Consider the following 21,852-nt stretch of genomic DNA (forward strand, 5'->3'; position numbering starts at 1 on the left):
AAATCATTTTCCTAACCTAATGAAACAAATGATCAGTTTCTACAGTCTAAAGAAGTTCCGGGAAAGCTGCTATCCAATGGTGAAATACCCTCGCCTGGAGTTCGGGCACGCTGCAGTCAGAAACATGGCAATTCCTTCTACCAAGACCTTCGCGGGACTCTCACAAGAACCAATCTGTTAAAACGCGCTACCTAGATTGAATTGAAAAACTGCATGGAACATTTTTTTTTCTCAGTTTAAATTCATAAGATAGCAACTAGGTTAATACCGGTGAAAAAGAACACAGTTCAATGAAAACTTTCAAAACAAGTGAAGCATAGTTGGTGTGTTAAACAAGAAACAGGCATAGAAGAACTTACTTTATGTGAAAATGGAAAGACTTCTGTGGAAAAAAACTGTACTTATGAAAAAGCTGCCCTCAAAAACATACTATCAAAGGACAGAGCTGCCCAAGGTAGAGTGGTCCCTGAAAGATTACGGAATGTGATTCAGGCGGGAGCTGACTGGGTTATGCTACCCCAGGACACAGGCCTTGTGACGAGGGTCCCTACAACACGCCAGGTGCTTTCAGGGATGATAAGGCATGTCTTGCTATCTCATATAACCTAACTCTCATTCCTGTAAAGGGAATATCAAGTGTATCCTACCAGACAATAACTACTTTCTTCCTTGCAGCAGAAAAGCCAGGGATCATTTGTCTTGGTGGCTATCACTGAATTTTGCCTTCTCCCTGCCTTCCTCACAATAGTATTTGGGACATTACCAGAGTAAGAAATACAGAAAGCACAGGATCAATGCAAGAAGGGAAAACTATTCACTTGAATACTGTGTACATATATCATCCAGAATTCATGTCAGGCTAAGCAGTTTTGAAAGGAAAGCAGTGCTAATTAAATAATTCAAGTTAAAGGAATTTTCTTCTGATTTGTTTCCCAATAATCTCTCTTCCTGTATATAATTACTGTAATGTTTGGGTAGCTGTAGTTAGCTGAATATATACAAGGTCTGTCTGGAAAGAGTCCAGCCACTGTTAATATAATGAGAACAGTTTGCGCAACATCAATGTAACCTGGCATCCAAGGGAGTGGACTGGAGTGCCCATGTGTGAACAATGACGACTTCACTGTACTAGTCAGTGGGGACTGTAGGGGCCGTTGAGCACATGTACCGTGTGGCTGTTGTATTCAAATGACTAAACAAGTAGAGCAATGAATTTGCATCAAATTTTGCATTAAGCTTCAACACTCCTCTGCAGAAACTACTGGGATGATTCAGGAGGCTGTAGCTATGGGAAACCGGTGATTGGCAGCTTCATCATGACAACATATCTGCTCATGCCTCACAGCTCGTGGAGTTTTTTGGCAAAACGTAAAATCACCCAGGTGACTTAGCCCCGCTTCAGCCCAGATTTGGCGCCCTGTGACTTCTGGCTTTTCCCAAAACTAAAATCACCTTTGAAAGAGAAGAGATTTCAGACCCTCGATGAGATTTGGGAAAATACAATGGGGCAGCTGACGGTGATTGGGAGAACTGTGTGAGACCCCAAGGTGCCTACTTTGAAGGGGTCTGAGGCGGCACTGTCCTACGTACAATGTTTCTTGTATCTTGTATCTTCTTTAGTAAATGTCTCTTTTTCACACTACATGGCTGGATACCTTCTGGACAGACCTTGTATCACCATCTGTAAAATCATACTTGGGTAGCTAACCATGGGTGGTTTCTACTAATTCCTAATAATCCATCCTAAGAAGAAACCATTCAGCCATCTTCTCCACAACAGGAGTAAGGAGATTAAACGGAGAACAAAACGCTAACCTAGCTAATGTGGACTCAGTGGGCTTGTCCTTCTGCCGCCTTCTCTTAACCTCATTCCATGTTCATCACCAAGCCCCCTGACGAGCACTTTCAAAAAATAAAATTTAAAGAACAGTCAACTAATTTCAATCAGTGACATATGTCTCAATAGACTAAAAATAGGCTGTGAACTGTTAGAACTTAGAGTTTTATAAGGCTGAATCTTGAAGGTATTAAGCAGGACATTATGTTTTCCATATTATCTTGAGGTAACCAGAAATACTCTGCTGAGGTAGGAAAGGGGTCTTTCCCGGATCTAGGAGAAGCGGAGCCACTTCATACTTCACTACCTGCATTCTCACAACGGGGAGGCTGAAGGGAAGGGCTACTATTGAAAGGATACAAGCCTTTCCCGTGTGGACAGTGCCATGTGGGGGAAAACGACAGCGGGGACAGAAATGGAAAAAGGGAAAACAAAAAGTCAGGGAAGTGGGAGGGAGGCTTTGCTGATAAGGCAAACCTCGTTGTCTTTACAGTTGTGCTATTTTCTGTCAACAGTCGCTAGATACACCGAAGGTGATTACAAAGGTGAATGCACAGTGCGTGCAGCACAGCTCCGAGGGAATGATGGGGTGACAGTAGAAAGCCAGACTCACACGGGTCCTCCACATGAATAAAGCTGTATTTGCTTGTTCATTTTCCATTTTTGGCTTCCTTATGAAAGGAACGTCATTCCAAAGTAAAAAAAAAAAAAAAGGAGGGTGATTTCAGAGTCTAACAGTGAACATGTAGTCCCTTCATTCTGAACAGTTAGGATTGGCTTCCTCAAGTATATTCTCTACTCTGCTTCAGTTATTAAAAACATACTTAGACACAAGGGACAAAGTCTAGTTGAACTACATGTAGCACCAATTTTTTATGCCAAAAAATTTACCCTAAATAAAACTAAATAAAATTTACCCAAAGGGAATCTGTTCCCAAAGAGAATAAGCAAACATGAACCCTCCCCCAAAACAACACACTCAGGAAAGGGTGAATGGAGCAGAGTCACCTGTTTTTTTTCAAACCACTCATACACTGTAGATTCTGACAAGGCCCCTTAAAGACGTTCCAGCTCTTCCCCACCCACCCTGGAAGGGCAGTGCGGGGGGACCACTGCTGCTGATCACAATACGCCGTATCTCTCACGTCTGCAGAGAAAGAAAAGCCTAAGAACCGCAAAGTTTGAAGAAAGAATGTCTCTCGGAAGGTCAGTAATCTACCACATATCTGTAGCTATCAAAGCTGGAACACGGTATCAGAACATGTCACTGGGAATGGCCACAATCCAAAGAAAACCAAAAAGGAAAAATCAAGAACATAAGATAACAACATTCACTTGGGGTTATCAATAATAGTAGCCTTAAGGAGGGATGGCCAAGTGTGGGCAATTGATTTTTTGATTCCTGCTAGGAGTACTAACGCAAAACTACATTTATGAGATTGACTCTCCAGGCTTACAGATCAGTCATAAAGAAAAGACAAAACACCGCTCCCCTGCCAGCAGAGGGCTCCTAACCTAAGTGAATGAAGCAGCAACCCACCAGTGGCTGTACCACCAATGCAGCATCTAGAGAACACATTAATTTGAGTAAGTCAAATTCTTCACTTACCATTTGTTAGTCTATCAAATAGAAAGATATCAAAATTCCAATTTCCAACTTTTCCCAGCATACACTGAAATGAAAACCAAACATTCCTACTGTAATTTAATTTCAATAACACTCTCTATCTTTTGTAGATGGTTCATAGAGAAGTTAATGAAAATGAAAAGTGATTTATTGTAAGAAATGCTATATACCATTGTCCTTTTAATCATGAGCTTTCCAACTAGCTCCAAAAAATGTCTAAAGAGATAAACTCTATTTGAAAAGCCAAATATTATTTGGTTTTCCAATTAATAAATGTACAGGTAAGGTTAGTGTTTTTTTTAAACTTATTCCTATACTTAACAAACTTTGAAGAATTCTAACATAATATAATATCATAGAAGTGTGGTTCATATGGTGCATGGTCTAGAAACTAGACTTAAAAAATCCAGTACAATAAGTTATAATAACTACTATATTCCAGGTACTGTCAAAAGTGTTTTATTCACTCTTAGTATTGACACCAACACTATCAAGCAGGCGCTGCTTTCAATCCTCAATTACAGATGGAGAAACAAAGAAAAAGTAACTTGCCCAGCTAGAAAGTAATAGGGCTGGGGTCTTAAACCAGGTGCCCCAATTCTGAAACCTAGGCACCTGACACATATACCTTGCTATGCTTAAATTATGATATTTAATTTTCTTTTAGAAAACACTCTCAACTTATGGGTATTTATTTATATTTGTTAAATACCCTTATAAAATAATAGCATTTACTACATTAATTTTTAGATTGATGTGAATTTCAGCCAAGCAAATAAAACCACAATGACCTTAAAAACCAAATAGATTGTATTTTTACAATACACATTTGTAACTTAAAAATTCTGTGGACTTTATTTTTAAGAAAAAAAATTTATTTTCTTTCCAAAAGTTCACTGTTGTATAAATTTATGGACAGATCAACATAAGCAATACTAAGACACTACTAGTAGAAATTAATTATGATATTACTAACAACCATCGTATGCAAATCAATATTTTCATTCTAAAGAGAAGACCCTGTGAAATTTTTAAAATTTAAAGAAAGCATGAACAGTCTCCACTGATTTCTTTTATCAAACAGGGACGCAAGTTTTTTTCACTTTAACGTCATCATAAAGGTACTCCAGTCCTATCTATACAAACTTACAAAGTCTGGTCTATAAATATTAAGTCAAAGAATATTTTTTTCAAAGAATATTTTTAAAAATATAGAAATGTAAGATTATTAAAAATACTCAAGATCATCTAACTTCCACCTTCATTAAGACATTTCTTTTAAGCTATGTAGAGAAAATAATGCTCACAACTTACTGGGTGAAATTAAGAAATACCTAAATCCTCAAAATATCACACTGATGCAAGAGACGTTGAAAATCATTTGATTCAAAGTCATAAGACTTAAATTTGTGTGCTGGCTGACCTCTAATTAGAACTCAAACTAGTACCTTTTACTTTTTAGCCCACAGCTCCCTTATCTGTTAAATACAGAAATTAGATAAAATAATCCATAATATTCTTCTCAAAATTAAGAGCTGTGTGGTCTTACAGTTTAATATTTTATTGTTTACTTGTTACTTAATGTTATAATAAATAACAACATTTTCATTTAGTTACTTCATAAATTTGCCTTGCTCTATAACACCTAATCATAAAATGAGCAACCGCTCTAAAGGAAAAATCTGAAAAATGAGCTCAACTCATTTTCGCATTAAAAAAGAACCCCTATACATCAGCTATAAGATGGGAAAAGAAGGCTTCACTAAACTTATCAAAAAGTTAACATTTCTTGAAAAAGCTATACACACCTTGGCTTGTCCATTATAATCATCATCTAAAATGTTTAGAGAATTTGAAACAGTAGTACCACGAAAGAAGCGCGAGGATCTAAGATATCGCTGGAAACTTAGTAACCTTCTGATATTCCTCGCAGACACAGAAACTTCAACTTCAGACGGAGCTGAAAGGAAAGGAGTACAAGGTGAGTACAGCAGGTCAAAACTGCATATACTAGCTTGTAATACCCCTTTTCTATTACATACAAATATATTTTAAATTAATCATTGTATCACATTTCTAAGAGAGAAGAGGTACTTTATTTGTATTCCTATTAAGGAATTAAAATGAAGGGATAAATGGCCAATTATGACAAGCTTTTTTTTTTTAACCTTCAAGAATTATCATTTCTCACTCTATTGCTGCGATACACTATACACACATTACAGAGCAGAAAGACAAAATCTAGTGTGAAACCATCCTTCATATTGAGGAGCCAGGTCCCACGTTTCATTTGAGACTTTGGCATTTACACTACTAAAGCATCTCATATACTAATAAGGTATCATTTCAAATGTTTCCTTAAGGTAATTTTATTTAGAGGAAAAGGAAATGCAATTGAAAAATAAAGCAGCTTACATCCTGTAAGAGTTCTAAAGGATAGGAATAAAAATTCTGTAAGGTGAAAAACTTTAGAAAAGACGTGGTTCCGTGGTACAGACTAGTATGTTCTCTGTCAGTAAGTCTGACTGCCATTTTCCTCCTAGTGTTAGATTAAATCAAAGTTTCTTTGAGCTACAGATGAAATAATAGACTTACATTAAAAACTATCTTTTAGGAACATAAGTTATCTTTAAATTCTAAGTCCAGTGAAATGCTCCGAATATAAAATACATAAAAATAAAAACCAAAGATGAGCAAATCATAATATCTCAAAATGGCAGGTAATCAAACATACTCTCTCATGTGTTCAGTCACTAATTCCTCTATTACCCCGTGTTTTCTTACCTAGAAAATAATGGCAATACTATTTAACTCCAAAGGTGTTGAATTAACTGAGATAACGTGTACACAGTCAAATGTACAGTAGGTATTGAATACAGTGGCAATGCAGATGATGATAAAATTGACGCTGATGCCAGTGCTGCAGCTATGCTTCCAGGTAATTAGACTAATTTCCAAATCTGTTCATGTTGCTCTAAATAAAAGTATCCTGTGGCTCCTAATTACCTTAAAATGAACTCCGTCTCCTTAGCCTGGAAGAAAAGAATCCATGTTCCAGGGTCTGGCTCGCTCCAGACTCGACTCAGCTGTCACCTCACCTGGGAAGCACACCTGAACCCCCACCTATGAGCACTTCCCTTCTAAGAGAGATGGGAAGAACCTTCTCGGAATTGTCAAAATTCCCTTGCTCACACCTATCAGAGTGCTTCTGATATCACATTGTAATTGTTTATTTACCTGTCTCCTTCAACAAGTGATGACCTCCAACACAGCACAAGCTATTTTTTCATCTCTGTACTCCAAAGTTGAGTAACAGTGCCATGTAGGTATATGTAAAATATACCGATAAATGTTAAATAAATGTATACTGTTCTCAAAATATCTGATGAGTTCTGACGTTCCTGCATACTCACATAAGCCAAAGATAAAATAACGAGCACCGTTACGTGGTTTACTCTCCTTGTTTTTCATTCCAGTGAGTTTAAAATTGAAAGTATCCAGAACAATTGTTGAGTTAAATTTTGATCTTTAACAACGTAACTCACATTAAAAGGTCTGGAACCAAAATGTACAGCTATTAATATCAGGCAATTATGTTTGACCTAGAATTAGTATGTTTGAGGAAATGAAAATAGTGTGCCAAGTGCTTTACAAGATGTACCTCATTTAGACTTCAACAATCTCAAAATATTACCTTCCATTTTATACATGAGAACACTGAATCTACAAGAAGTTAATAAACCTGCGCAAGGTCACAGAGCCAATACGGGATAACAACTAGATTTTGAAACAGATCTGTCTGTATGCAAAGCCTGTGTCCACAGTATTACTCATAAGTTTTTCTATATAGCTCTACCGCATTGTTCGTTAAGTGTTTATTATAAAAATTCTGTGTACACTATTATTCAAAATTGTCCTTATTTAGATGAAAGTATGTATAAAAAGAAACAGAAAGAAAAAGCTGATGTACGGGAATGCAAGTACTTCATGTGACCCTTTTAGTATTCCTCCTAGAAAAGAGTAGATCTGGAAGGGACAGTGTGGAATGACAGGAATATTTGGGGAGAAGATGAGATCTAATTTATATAATACTAGTACCACCATTTCTGAATTTATAAGGTGCTTTATAGTTTTACACAATGTTGCAAAGCACACACAGTTTATTCATTATGAAAAAGTAACCTAAAAGAGTTCAAGGCCATAAGCATGACTTCATGAGCATCTTTTAATTTCTCTTACACACAGAAGGTAAGAATTTTATCACTAGCAGTTATATCACATTGTGTGCACAGGTGCATGTACACTAATTGTAGGATCACTGCTTTCAAATTACATGTCCAAGCTAATGCACCTTCAAGTAAATTTGAGAATCTCTTTGGGAGGATAACTGCATAAGATCCAAAGGAAAAAAAAATGAGCCTCATTTGGGGGTTAAACCCCAACAACTCAATCCACCATGCCACGTCCTTGTAACAACATGGCAGGACCCACACGTCAGTGGGTAAGACAGCTGGCATTGTCTGGAAGACAGTACTCCTCCCACAAAATCATGGTTGTGTCCTTCCCCCGCCTACTCCTGTTTTCTGGGTGACTTATGGCAAGTCACAACTTCCCGCTGTCTCATTTTCTTTAACTGGAAAAAAAAAAAACCAAGCATAATTCATGTCTTTTTTTCTCTTTCACAGAGCCGTGAGGTTGGAACTCATTATCAAGGGCTCTGTTTTGAGAATGAATATTAGACATTAACTCAAGGGGCAAGGCTCAGTCATCATAGGAGCCCAATTCTTCCAACAAGACTAATTCGAAAAATAACCTACACAACAGGATCACAAACAGACTTTCACTTAATGCTAGAACTGGCCTTAATGATTAGTGATTATTTCACAGACAATCTAAGAAAGGACAGAGTTTCATCTAGATGACATTGAAAATCATCTACAGAAGTGTTTTCTTCAGCCAGACACCCTGGGGAGCCTATACCTAAAAAGATTACATTCTGGAAAAAGCTAAAAATCCCATGAGGACCTGCAAAGATGACAAATAAACTACCTCAAAGCACTGCCGAAGACTTAATACAGGACAGAACCTGGAGGGGAGGGAGGTATATTTGATTTTTTCCACCATTCTAATTTCTGAGTATGGAACACACTGCCATGTGTCAAAAATGAAAGCAAGAAGGGAAGGAGGGAGGAAGAACACAGTAAAAAACCTCACCCCTATCAGGTCCCCCAACTGACTGACTGTAAGCCCTCCCCTAAAATAACAACTTTTTCTTAAAGTTTCTGGTGTATCCTCCCTGAGTTTTTTGATCAAATATATGGGAACACCATTACATATTATTTTTCTACTTCTTTTACATAAATGGTAACATAGTATACAACCTGTTCTGCATCTTGCTTTTTAATTTATCTTGGAGTTATTTCCCTATCAGTACCTTCCTCCTTCTAAAACTGTAAGTTTTATTCAACCAGACCTCTACTGAAGGGCACTGCTATTTTACAATTTGCAAAAATACCTTCATTTTGTGAAATATGCTTATATTTCCACTACTTGTTCAAAAGCTTTTAGATATCATTTATTTTTTTGTTAATACTCATGAGAAAATCACCTTATATCCCATCTTCTTTCCCTTTTCCTCTTCCAACATTTGTTAGTTAACAAAGCACTTTTTTCCCCTCTCACACTAATCCCCATTTAATTTTAGGTTCAGCTCTAGAATTAAATATATTCAATATCTGAGTCCTTTTACCATGGCTTCCCAGTTATCCTTTGTTTGCTTAGGTTCAGGTTCACCCTTTAATAGTTTCCTCAAAAAGATTTCATGAAAATAGCGTATCTCATAAACAATATATTCTTGAATGTTCAAAACTTTTCTTGGTAGTCTCTGTACTTGAAGGACAGACTAAATATAATATTTAATATAAAATTCATGGCTCTCACTTTTCTTCCTTGAATTTATTTAAAGGTTTTGGTTCATTGTCTTCTCTTACTGAGGTTTGTAAAATCTGAGGCAAACCCATTATTTTCCCCTCGTAAGTGACTTGATCTTTCTGTACAGCATCCTACAGAATATCTCCTTGTCTTTCAAGTCCAATGACTTTGCTAGGATAGACCTCATGTTAACCATTCTGGGTCATTATCTCATGGTAATTGGTGTGCTCTTTCAACATGTAAATTTAAATCTTCTGTTACTTATGAAAAGTTTTCTTGAAATATATCCCTAAATAATTATTATGTTCCACTATTTCAGCTTTATTATTTAGAGACTCTAAAGCGTTATTCTGAAACACCTCGTCTGTCTGCTATACTGCACAGATATTCTCCCCACATTTGTTGAACTCAGTGGAACCTTGGTTCTCAAAATTAATTTGTTCTGGAAAACTGTTTGAGAAGTAATTTGTTTGAAAACAGAATCTCCTTTGTTTGTCACCTGACATGTGACTGATCATACAGGTATCAGCATGAAACGGTTATCAGGTAGAAAATCGAGACCTTAAGTTTTGTTAGACAACTGAGACATTATTTCCATAAGCAATTTGTTCAAGAGCCAAGGCGTTCAAGAATCGAGGTTTGACTGTTTGTTTTGTTTTGTTTTGTTTCTGTTCACTATGCTTGTTATCTTTAGTGCATATTCTACCTTGTATTCCTGCCAAGTGTCCTCATTTAAGATACATTAAAAAAATAGTAGTTTGCTCCTATTTCCTGATTCTGAATGCACATGTCTAAACTATTTTTGTTGTCTTACTATCTTTTCCCTGAGTTCTTGCAGTTGTGCTTTACAATGAAGTTATTTGCTTCATTTAGTTTGTAATGTGAGCAGTAGAAAATTTGGTCACAATTTTCATCAGTTTGATGGCAACATTTTTCGGTGAAGTGCTTTTCAATCGTTGTTAAGTCCTGCTGCTCCCTTCCACTGTCCTGCCAGATTACCTGACGTGGCGTTACGGAATGGGCCGAGTTTTCCTGGACTGCCCCTTTACGCAAAGTCCTTAACAGGGATGCACGCAAAGTCGTAGGAAAGAGCAGGAGAGCCCTCCGAGCTTCAGTACCTAAATGGTTCTCTTCTCTGCCAAAGGGGCAGACTGCTTCTTACAAATATGTCCTGGCTGTTTCTCCAAATTCGGCCCAGGGGGACTGCAGCTCTCTCTCCCCTCAGCCTAGGTCAGATGCCAAACGTGACAAATAAAACATTTAACTTTGTATTGTACTGATACTTCAGGGTCAGTCGCGTTTACATAATTTTTGCTGTTAGGCTGTTGCTAACCTTCATTCTTCCTACAAATAATTCTATAATAGACATTCTTATAACTAAATCTTTGAGCACACCCTAACTGATTCCCTTAAAATAAACTCAGAAGTAGAACAAGCACATAGGAGTACATTTCAATGAATTCTGAGACACAATACCAAACTGGAGGCTAAGTTTCCTAAAGAAAACTAGAACTGTTCTAGAACAGCTTCCAAAATATGATCTATGAAAAAGAATCAATGACTATAAATCAAGGATGATGTGTAATGAGATCATTTAAGATGGAAATTTTTACTTTCTTCAAGTTTGTCCCCTCTCCATTCTTTCTCTCTATACATACACACACACCCTATAATGATTAAAAGTAAAATTCTTACATTGAAACAAGCAAGTAGAGGCCACTACAGAGAAGAAACAGTGTCATGTTGAGTAAGGAATTCAGAACATAAAAAAGAGGGAACTTGAAACAGAAAACAGTGACTGTAAGAAGTTTACTAGTATTTTTATTTAGATAATTCTTAGCAACCTCACCCTCTGACCATAATACAAAAATCTGAGCGTATTACCAACATCCTCATGAGCTCATTCAAAATATGAGACACACCATTTTTTAATTTCATAGCATAATACACAATAGATAAAAATTGTCTTTATTGAATCCCGGCTTTTGACAGGCTAGGACTATTTAAGTCCCAGGCTTGTTCTAGTTTACATGGTTACCCACATTCCAATCCAGCTTAAAGAGCCAACAGGCTCAGTGAATTAATCAGGTTACTATTCAAGAGCTGTTGGCTCTGCTAGTTCTCTTCGAAAATATCACATTACCTCACTATGTGACCATGAACAACCTAATCAGCCTCCACCTACACTAAATGAGCAGTGTTACTCAATGATCACAGGAATTACTTCCAGTCGCCCATTCTTAGCTTCTCTGAGCCAAAAAAAAAGTAGAGTAGCATGCAATTTCAGAAGCAATGTTTTTCTCTTGCTTTTTCCCTCATATTAGACAGCAGACAGGAAATATACGCAATAGGTTAAGGAAATAAAAGGACTAAAGAATTGGCACATCTCAGGCAGCACTCCCTCCAACTCTCCCGGAGACTGTCTTCTTGATCATCCAAATGGCACGGCAGAAAATGTCACTAATATTTAGTTATTAGACAAAAGAGGGTCGTAACAAGAAAAGCCTTTGGATCTTGAGACTTGGCTGCTAAATGCTTTAATGGTCCACAAGAGGGAGCCCTCCAGTCACTGTATCTCCCACCTTAAAACCATAAAAATCATTTAGATGCATGTGATCAAGAATTACCCTTATAGATTAATCCCCCTCCCTGCCAAGGGATGATCCCTTTGTTTTTCTGGATATGTCTTACTTTATTTTTTAATTATATTTTATCAATTATGCTATTACAGTTTTTCAAATTTTCCCCCTTTGCCCCCCTCCACCCAGCACCCCCAACTCAGGCGATCCCCACACCATTGCTCATGTCCATCAGTCGTGCCTATAAATTCTTTGGCTACTCCATTTCCTATATTGAACTTTACATCTCCATGGCTACTCTGTAATTATCTATTGGTACTTCATAACCCCCTCCCCTCTTCATCCATTCCTCCACACCCCACTCCCTTCTGGCAACCATCAAAATGCTCTCCATATCCATGATTGTCTCTGTTCTTATTTAGTTTACTTTTTAGATTCAATTGTTGATAGATGTGTATTTTTGCCATTTTATTGTTAATAGGTTTGATTTTGTTTTTCTTCAGTAAGTCCCTTTAACATTTCATATAATAATGGTTTGGTGATGATGAATTCCTTTAGTTTGTTTGTTTGTTTGTTTGTTTATGTCTGGGAAGCTCTTTATCTGCCCTTAGATTCTAAATGACAGCTTTACTAGGTAGAGTAATCTTGGCTGTAAGTCCCTGCTTTTCATATAGGTCCTTGAATATTTCATGCCAATCCCTTCTAGCCTGCAAAGTTTCTTTTGAGAAATCATCTGACATTCTCATGGGAACTTCCCTTTAGGTAATTAACTGCTTTTCTCTTGCTTCTTTTAGGATTCTCTCTTTAACCTTTGGCATCTTAATTACGATGTGTCTTGGTGTGGATCTCTTTGCATCCACCTTGTTTGGGACTTTCTGTGCTTCCTGGACTTGAATGCCTATTTCCTTCACCAAATTAGGCACATTTCCTTTCATCATTTTTTCAAACACATCTCCAATTTCTTGCTCTTTCTCTCCTCCTTCTGGCACCCTTATGATGCAAATGTTGGGATGCTTGTTGTCCCAGAGGCTGCTATAACTATCCTTGTTTCTTTGGATTCTTTTTTCTTCTTGTTGTTCTAATAAGGTTTTAACTCTAGCCTAGGGTAAAGTCATTACTTTACTTTACTTACTCCCCTTTACATTACATTACATTACTTTAATTACTCCCCTTTCTTTAATTTCCCTTAAAAAGAACAGGAGCCATAATGAAAGCCTATTGTTAATATGGAATAGGTACATTCATCACTATCTATGAGGTAAGTTTTCTTGGAAGAGTTTTTACATTTAGCAGGTATGGATAAATGGGATGGGAGGGTAGCTAGGTGCTCAGAGTAATGGTTTTCAGTAGAGTAGCAGACACTGATATGGACAGGCAGTATGGCAGAGTGGACACAGACATGTGTTTGGAGTCATACACCTGAGTTTGAATCCTACCTCTGCTATTATTACTAGTTCTGATCCTTTGTTTCCTCACTATAAAATAAGTCTCATAGGACTGTTGTAAAAGTTAAATGAGATAATACATGCAATATGTCTTTGGGGGCAAAAAATAAACACTTTAATGCTATAGTTATTGTAGATATCAAGTATTTTTACTGAGGTATAATTGACATTAATTTTGGGTTGAAATATTTTTATACTTATAACTTCATACTATTTAACAAAACCAGATTTATTATTCATAGTAGCATAACTTCAATCTGAAGACCATTACATACTTTCATGTACTATAGAAAATAAATGCACACATTCAAAAGATTTCAAAATGTGAATACAAACTCATTTCATTAAAATGAATATATAGACAGTCCAAACTTTATTACAAATCAAAGAAATAAATGAGTTATTCGTAATCTAAAATCACATCAATGTGATAAACTGTATAACCATATTCTTTCCCTTAAGCAATTCTAATAACCTTAGTTTGCAGAATTCAATGTTCATTTTGACAGGATTTGATAAAATAGTTGACATAAACCCTTTTAAAAGATTAATCTTATTGTCATGTATTAGACATTTTCACTCTTCAGTTATGGGTTCTGTGTTATGTTGGGTCCCTTTTATGCTTACACTCAGGACTTGAACATCACTCCTTATTTATTACATTCTTAGTTCCCTTATTAGAGAGCTGAGGGAATGTTTTGTATGTGTTCAGAGAGAGGCATTATAATAAAATAATATGAGAGATTCAACTAAACAGGAATACACCTACCAGCCTGAATGTGGTTAATAGTTAATAATACAGATTATACTTAGAAAAGTACAAACGGGACCCTATAAAATCTAACTTACAGAAGATACAGTTTTAGTCAATTTGATGCAAAAGGAAAATTAAATCTCTATGAGTGACGGACTGCCAGAGGACAGGAACAAAAAACAAAAAGATGAATAAGACAAAAGCCTAAAGTTGTTACAATGTAAATAGCCTGAAAGATTCTCTTGCTGCCCTAGTATGAGGTAGAATAAAGTACTAATATGAATAAAAAGCTCAAGACAATGGGCAAAACACATTTACATGTAATGGAACATTATCATGTGCCAGGAGCCATAGAAAACGGAAAAAAAAAATGCTACAATGTAAAGAGCCTGAAAGATTCTTTTGCTGCCCTAGTATGGGATAGAATAAAGTGCTAAAATGAATAAAAAGCTCAGGATAATGGGCAAAACACATTTACATGTAATGGAACATTACCATGTGCCAGGAGTCATAGAAAATGGGGGGAAAATGCATTTGTGTGGAATTAAAAAAACTGAAAAGAATTATATTCCCTGTATTGTTTGATGTTGGCACAAGGACCATGCCTTGCAGTCTGCAAGATGTCAATAAGCTTTGGCGGATTCCACGAAAAGAAGTGCCTGTCAAGCTAGCAGTGCTGTTACTGTTTAATAGTCATGCCAGAAACTTTCAAAAGAACACACCGTATTTTGTAAGTGTACATGTGGACTTGAATTATAATAATTCTTTTATGTTTAAAGCTATTAGTACTTATTATTATATAAACTCAAAGGAACATGTAACTAAAGGAATGACATAAATTTAGTGACCTATAAATTGATAGCAAACATGAGGTTGGTCAAAAAGTCAATGTGGAATTCATTTAATCAAGTCTAATTAATTTAAGACTCAAAATACTGTATTTCAAGACACCAGGTATATGGCCAATTAAACTTAGAAAAATATTTGTAGTAATATTTGGAGCTCTAAGCCAACTCAGCCTACTTAAAAGTAAGCCAAGTTACTCAAAAGGAAGAAAGGAAAATGAGGAAGTTGCCTGAATATCACTATAGAGTTGAGTGAAAGCAGAAATTTGAGGAAGGCTGTAGGTCCTATAAAAACCCTTTTCCACATTAAATCAGTTTTTCTGCATTCCTCGCTTGCTCAAAATTTTGAAAAGAAATGAATGTTGAATTTTATCAGACATTTTTGTGGTATACATAGTTTTGTCCATGACTTTTCTCCTTTATTCTGTTAATGTGGTGAATTACAATGACTGATTTTTTTTAATGTTAAAATAACTACATTTCTGGAAAAATAAATTGAATCAAAATATATTATTCTTCCTACAAATTGCAGACTCAATTTAATAACATGTTATCTAGGATGTTTCATCTATACTCATGATTGATAATGGCTGTAATTTTCTGTTCTTATTATATTCTGCTGGCCTTACATAAATTGTGAAGTGTGTTCTTTTTTTCTTATTCTCAAGAGAGTTTAGGGATGAAGTTTTAGTATGACATTTTTTTTTTTGCATCATTTTGAAATTATCCTCTAGTTTAGTGGTTTCTGTTGAAAATAAATCAACCTATTGTGGGCAATGCCATAGTGGCTCTTTAGAAGGTAATAGTTTTCTTTTTCTCTCTCTACCTTTTAAATGTTTTCTCTAATTTTGGTTTAAAGTTATTCTTTGCTATATCAAGGGGTTTTTTTTATACTTGAAACCTATATTACTTTATTAACCAATGTTATCTCAATAAATACAAAAAAAGGATAGTGAGTTTTCATCTAATTCATTAGATGGCCTTTTGCTTTCTCTTGGTACATATACTTTGAAGCAATACAGTTAGTTGTCTGGTCAGTTTTATAGTTAAAACTGCTTTGATCTTCTGGACTGCACTGTTTGGTTAAGAGCATTTTCCACCCAGGCTCAAACTAAGCATCTTGTTCTTCCTTTTGCACCTCTTGCCCCATCTTATGCATTCTGAATTCTTCAAAAACTTCTGCCTTTCAGTTCCTCTTGTTAGGATCTTGCCTAGTGTCCTTTTTTAAAATATATTTTATTGATTATATTAGAATTGTCCCAGTTTTTTCCCCTTTCCCTCCCTCCACTTGGTACCCCCCATTCCCTCTGGCAATCGCCCTCCCTTAGTTCATCCCTGGGAAGCAGCTTACCTGCCCTTTGATTCTAATGGATCGCTTTGCTGGATAGAGTAATCTAGGTTGTACGGTCCTTGCTTTTTATCACTTTGAATATTTCTTGTCAGTCCCTCTGGCCTGCAAAGTTTCTTTTGAAAAATCAGCTGACATTCTCAAGGGAACTCCCTAGTGGGTGACTACTGTTTTTCTCTTGCTGCTTTTGAGATTCTCTCTTTCTTTAACCTTTGGCTTTTTAACTATAATGTGTCTCAGAGTGGGCCTCTATGGACTCATTTTGTTTGGCATTCTCTGTGCTTCCTGGACTTGCATGTCTATTTCTTTCACCAAATTAGGGACGTTTTCTTTCAATATTTTTTCAAATAGATTTACAATTTCTTACTCTTTCTCTCCTCCTTCTGGCACCTCTAATGTGAATGTTGGAACACCTGAAGTTGTCCCTGAGGCTGCTTATATTATCCTTGTTTGTTTGGATTATTTTTTCTTCTTGTTCTGATTGGTTGTTTTTTGCTTCCTTATGTTCTAAATCATTGATTTGATTCTCAGCTTTACCCATTCTGCTATTGTTTCCCTGTAAATTGTTCTTTACATCAATTAGTGTATCCTTCGTTTCTGACTGGATTTTTTTTCTGTTGTTGAGGCCCTCACTAAGTTCCTTGAGTATCCTTATAACTAGTGTTTTGAACTCTGCATCTGACAGATTGCTTATCTCCATTTTGATTTGATGGAGATCCATGTGTCAGATGAAAGACAGAAGGCAAACTTTTTTTAACCTTATTCACATTGACAACTGGGGTCTATGTCCTCTCTGCATGAATCTGAACAAGCTGTGTGACATAGCTGATCAACAGAATATAAGAACATGATATGGTACCAGTGTCCAGACCCAGACCATCAGAGGCTAGAAGTTCCCACACTTTCTCTCTCTTGGAATGCTTAAACTGGCAGGCAGGCAACTGCGAAGACTACCTACCTTGAGACTACCACTTCCATACAGAGAGAATTCCTGGCCAGCCCCAGAAATTCTAGCTATCTCAGTACTGGCACAAGATATGAGAGTGCAGAAACCATCTTAGATGTCCTTCCCAAGCAGATATCATGTAAAGAAGAGCCAAGACCCCGGACATATGGACCTATTGGAGCTACCCCAGCCATCTAGCTGTTTGTGTTACCCCAGATATAAAGACATAGTGAAGCACCAACAAATCTAACCCAGAATGAATTATTAACCCTCACATTCACAATCATAAAAAAAAAAGGGGGGGTGGTTGTTCTCATCAGGAGAGAGAATCTTCCACAAAGTCCCCAAATACCAGTTCACATTTTTGGAGGGCATGCCAACAATGCCAAGCCCTGACCAATCTTTACCTGGGTCATTTCTCAGGGCTTTGTTTGCAGCTAGCATCCTTGAGAGATAAGTAATATCTTTCTCTGGAATAATAAGTATTCTTACTGTAAAAAGAGTAAATTCCCCAAGCTCATTATTCCTCAGATGTCATGCAAACTCATCATTTGTATTGAGTTAGCCAAAAAGTCCATTACATTTTTTCTGAAGGATGGCTCTAGTAGTGCTTTGCTGTCTTTACCTTCATTCGAAAGAATTTTGTTAGATTGTATTGACAGCTGTCATGTCAGCGTGCATTTAAAGAAAAATCAAAATTGGTGAATTTTTGTGCATCCTTTTGAATATTGAAGATGGAAGTAGATATGCAACATCTTTGGCATGTTATGCTTTATTATTTCAAGTAAGGTAAAAATGCAACTGAAATGCAAAAAAAAAAAAAAAAAGGTGTGTGCAGTATATGGAGAAGGTGCTGTGACTGATGGAATGTGTCAAAAGTGGTTTGCAAAGTTTCTTGGTACTACCGACATTTTAACCAAATAATTCTTTGCTCTGGGGCTGTTTTATGCTTTGGAAGATGTTTAGCAGCACCCTCGGCCTCTATCCAATAGAACCTAATAGTGGGAGACAGCTGACATACTCAAAATATCCAAATCAATAAAGTTATTGGTGAAAATGAAAATATGTCTTTTATTTTACAGAAAAAATGAAATGGACTTCTTGGCCAACCCAATAAAATATCTACATAAATCCCTCCCTATTGCTCCTGTAGGACAAGTGGGGGGAGGTACTGGAGGAACTGACATAATATGTTATTCATGTTGCTGTATCATAAAAAGTCCTTAATCTCTAACTCAGGAATCTTTTCTTCTTCCAGCTCCATAAAGTAGTAACAGGCAAACTTGTGAGCTTAGAAGGTAAAATCCCATATCCTTCACAATCTTTGGCAAGTACAGAGCAATACATAATTAAAACATATCCCACACATCTTTTCTATATTTTTTACCTTTTTCTCATGGTGTTTCATTATAAATATTTTCTCCTGTTCTATATTCTAATTCATTAATTCTCCCTTCATTTTGGTCTTCTTTGTTGCTAAAACCATCTCCAATGAGTTCATTTTTTAAGGTATGATGTTTTTCAGTTTTAGAATTTTCACTTGGTTCTTCTTTTAAATTTTCAGTTCTCCAATGAAGTTCTCAATCCTATCTCTTTTTAGCAATGTAATTACATTTAATTATTTTAAAATCCATGCACAGTAATTCCATTATTAGGATCCCTTGAGGGTATTTCTACTGTCTATTGTTTCCTCTTCATTTTTGGTCACACTGTCTTGCCTCCTGGCCTTTTTATTTTAATTCAGTGTTTGATACTGCATATGAAAAATTTAGAGGTAGTTAGAGACTTAGAGTAATGTCACTTTCCTCCAAAGAGGATTAATATTTACTTCTAACAGGTGATTTAGAGGCACTGGAGTCACAGATCATCTTAATCTAATCACTAATTGAGATGTTTCAATGCTGGAATTTATTTCTAAGGTATAACACTTTGGGGTTCCCAACTTAAGCACTGAGAATTTACCAGGACCAATCTCCAAACCCTGGTGGACTATAAACACCTGTTTTGTTTGTCTAGCCTTAAGCGTCCATCAAAAATCTCTGCTCAGCTTACCATCCAGCTTTCTCAGAATCAACAGATGCTACTAAGCAGCAAAGTTGTCTGAAAAAGCTGCTCACCTTTTAATAGCTTTATGATATACTCAAATACATCTTTTATGTTTTGCCAGTATTTCTAATATTTTTTATCTGGAGTATTAATCCAAATAATTTATCAAACATTAACAAAAGTAGAACTTCTCCAAAAACAGATTTAATGTGCTTAATATTTAAAGGTTGTGGAAGTTCTGGTCTTTTTTCCCCTTTTCTCCATTATGGGTCAGACCCATACATGTTTGTTTTCAAAATGCCAAACATCTTTAAAGGTGAGGTGTATTATCAAGTAAACCAAAAGGACATACTTTGTTAATTGTGCAATACCTTAGGTAAACACAACTTGCCTCCTGGCACAGTTAGATCAAAATTAAAACTAACTTACAGAACCACCATCACTCAGAACCGCCAGAAATGGAGTTGAATGGAAATCTGACAACTATGGAAAAAGAAGCCACATCCATCCAGACTGGTAGAAGGGGTGACCCTACATCCACGTGTAGTGGATAAATATTCAGGAAGGATGTGCCGGGAGCGAGGAGTCCCAGCCGCACACCAGGCCCTCTGGCCAAGGGTTTCAGTGCAAGGAAGATAAGTCCCTGTAACTTCTGGCTGCGAAAACCAGCAGGAATTTAGTCAGTGTAAGAAAGTTCTGGAGTCCCAAGCAGTTCCTCTTAAAGAACATACAAACTTAAAACTCACTCCTTCTGAGTTCCAGCACTGGGGTAACAGCTTAAAAGGCACCAACGGCATATGGGGAGGAACTGAAGTGTCTGGCATCAAGGAGAGAGCTGGGGGACAGCTTTTTCCCAGGCAGAGGACATTGTCCCTTTTCTGAACCCTTCTCCCAAGGAGCCAGTAGGCAGGCAGGTGACCTATCTGAGATTCCATTGACCTGGCTAACATTGTTTGCCCTGCCCTGGAGATCCCATAAAGCCTCCATCCCACCCAACTTACGGCCCTATCCAAGCTGTTAATAGTGACTTTTCCAAATGAATAGCATGTCTTAGCTGATGCTTCACAACCTCCTAAATCCTTTCAAACAAGCAAGAGCTGGCTTCAGTGAGCTCCTAGCCCTCGAACCTCTTGTTAAATGGCACCAGGCACAGCACTAGCATCAGCTGGCCTTGATTCACTGTTTGGTTTTGCCTGGAATCTCCAAGCCCAACACAAGTAGCAGCCATCTCAGATTGCTTCACAGCTCAGGCAGGGTGGCCCCAGGCAAAACACAGGTGGAGGCTGACCTTGGCCTGTACCATCCAGGAAACTCCAGGGCCTGCACACCGAGTAGATAGCTACAAACCACATTGGAGCATCACCACCCTGCCCCTGCACAGCTGATCCTCCATAGAGAGCAGAGGTTGTTGGTCAGTGGTCACATCCAGTTCTTGCAGCTGACTGGCCTGGGTAAATCCCTCCCATCGACCTGCCAACAGCAACCAAGGCTCAACTACAAGAGGAGGGTGTACAGCCCACACAAAGGGCACATTTCATGTAAAAAACTTGGGTGATAGGGGAGGCTGAGCCACTGGACCCTAAAGAACACCTACATTAGGCCACGCTACTAAGACAGAGTCAAAGCAGCTTTACCTAATATATAGAAACAAATGCAGGGAGGCTACCAAAATGAGGAGACAAAGTAACAGGGGCCAAATGAAAGAACAGATCAAAACTCCAGAAAAAGAACTAAACAAAATGGAGATAAGCAATCTATCAGATGAAGAATACAAAACACTGGTTATAAGAATGCTCAAGGAACTTAGTGAGGAACTCAACAGCATTAAAAAACATCCAGTCAGAAATGAAGGGTTCACTAATTGAAATAAAGAATAATTTACAGGGAAATAACAGTAGAGTGGATGAACACAAGGGAGCAAAAAACATCCAACCAAAACAAGAAGAAGAAAGACTCCAAAGAAAACGAGGATAGTACAGCAGCCTCTGGGACAACTTTAAGAGGTCCAACATTCGTATCATAGGAAGTCCAGGAAGCACAGAGAATGCCAAACAGTATAAACCTATAGAAACCCACACCAAGACACATCATAATTAAAAAACCAAAGGTTAAAGGGAAAGAGAGAATCGCAAAACAGCAAGAGAAAAGCAGTTAGTTACCTACAGGGGAGTTCCCATAAAAATGTCAGCTGATTTCTCAAAAGAAACTTTTAGACTAGAAGAGATTGGCAAGAAATATTCAAAGTGATGAAAAGCAGGGACCTACAGCCAAGATTGCTCGACCCAGCAGAGCTATCTTTTGGGATTGAAAGGCAGATAAAGAGCTTCTCAGACAAGAAAAAGCTAAAGGAGTTCATCATCGTCAAACCATTCTTACGTTAAGTGTTAAAGAGACTTATTTAAGAAAAATAAGATGAAACCAATGAACAATAAAATGGCAAAAATCTACCAACATATCTACCAACAACTGAATCTAAAAAATAACTAAGCAAACA

The 21,852-nt window shown here is 37.1% G+C and overlaps 1 protein-coding gene across 3 annotated transcripts in view; it reads right to left on the bottom strand.

The window, feature by feature from the left end:
* Positions 1 to 21,852, bottom strand: part of PDE7A (phosphodiesterase 7A) — a 105,322-nt gene that overhangs the window by 20,800 nt on the left and 62,670 nt on the right. For all 3 annotated transcript variants that reach the window (XR_008530567.1, XM_054590205.1, XM_054590206.1), the window contains exons 4-5: positions 5,273 to 5,424; positions 3,447 to 3,510 (exon numbers count right to left, since the gene is read on the bottom strand). Coding sequence is in view for 2 of the 3 variants with exons in the window: in XM_054590205.1 (XP_054446180.1) it covers positions 3,447 to 3,510; positions 5,273 to 5,424 (216 nt within the window). In the remaining variant the exon portion in view is untranslated. The remainder of the gene's footprint in view (positions 1 to 3,446; positions 3,511 to 5,272; positions 5,425 to 21,852) is intronic.

Source organism: Pteronotus mesoamericanus, unplaced genomic scaffold (genome assembly GCF_021234165.1).
Source record: "Pteronotus mesoamericanus isolate MK-2021 breed Mesoamerican mustached bat unplaced genomic scaffold, CSHL_Meso_final scaffold_174, whole genome shotgun sequence".
NCBI classification, from domain to species: Eukaryota; Metazoa; Chordata; class Mammalia; order Chiroptera; family Mormoopidae; genus Pteronotus; species Pteronotus mesoamericanus.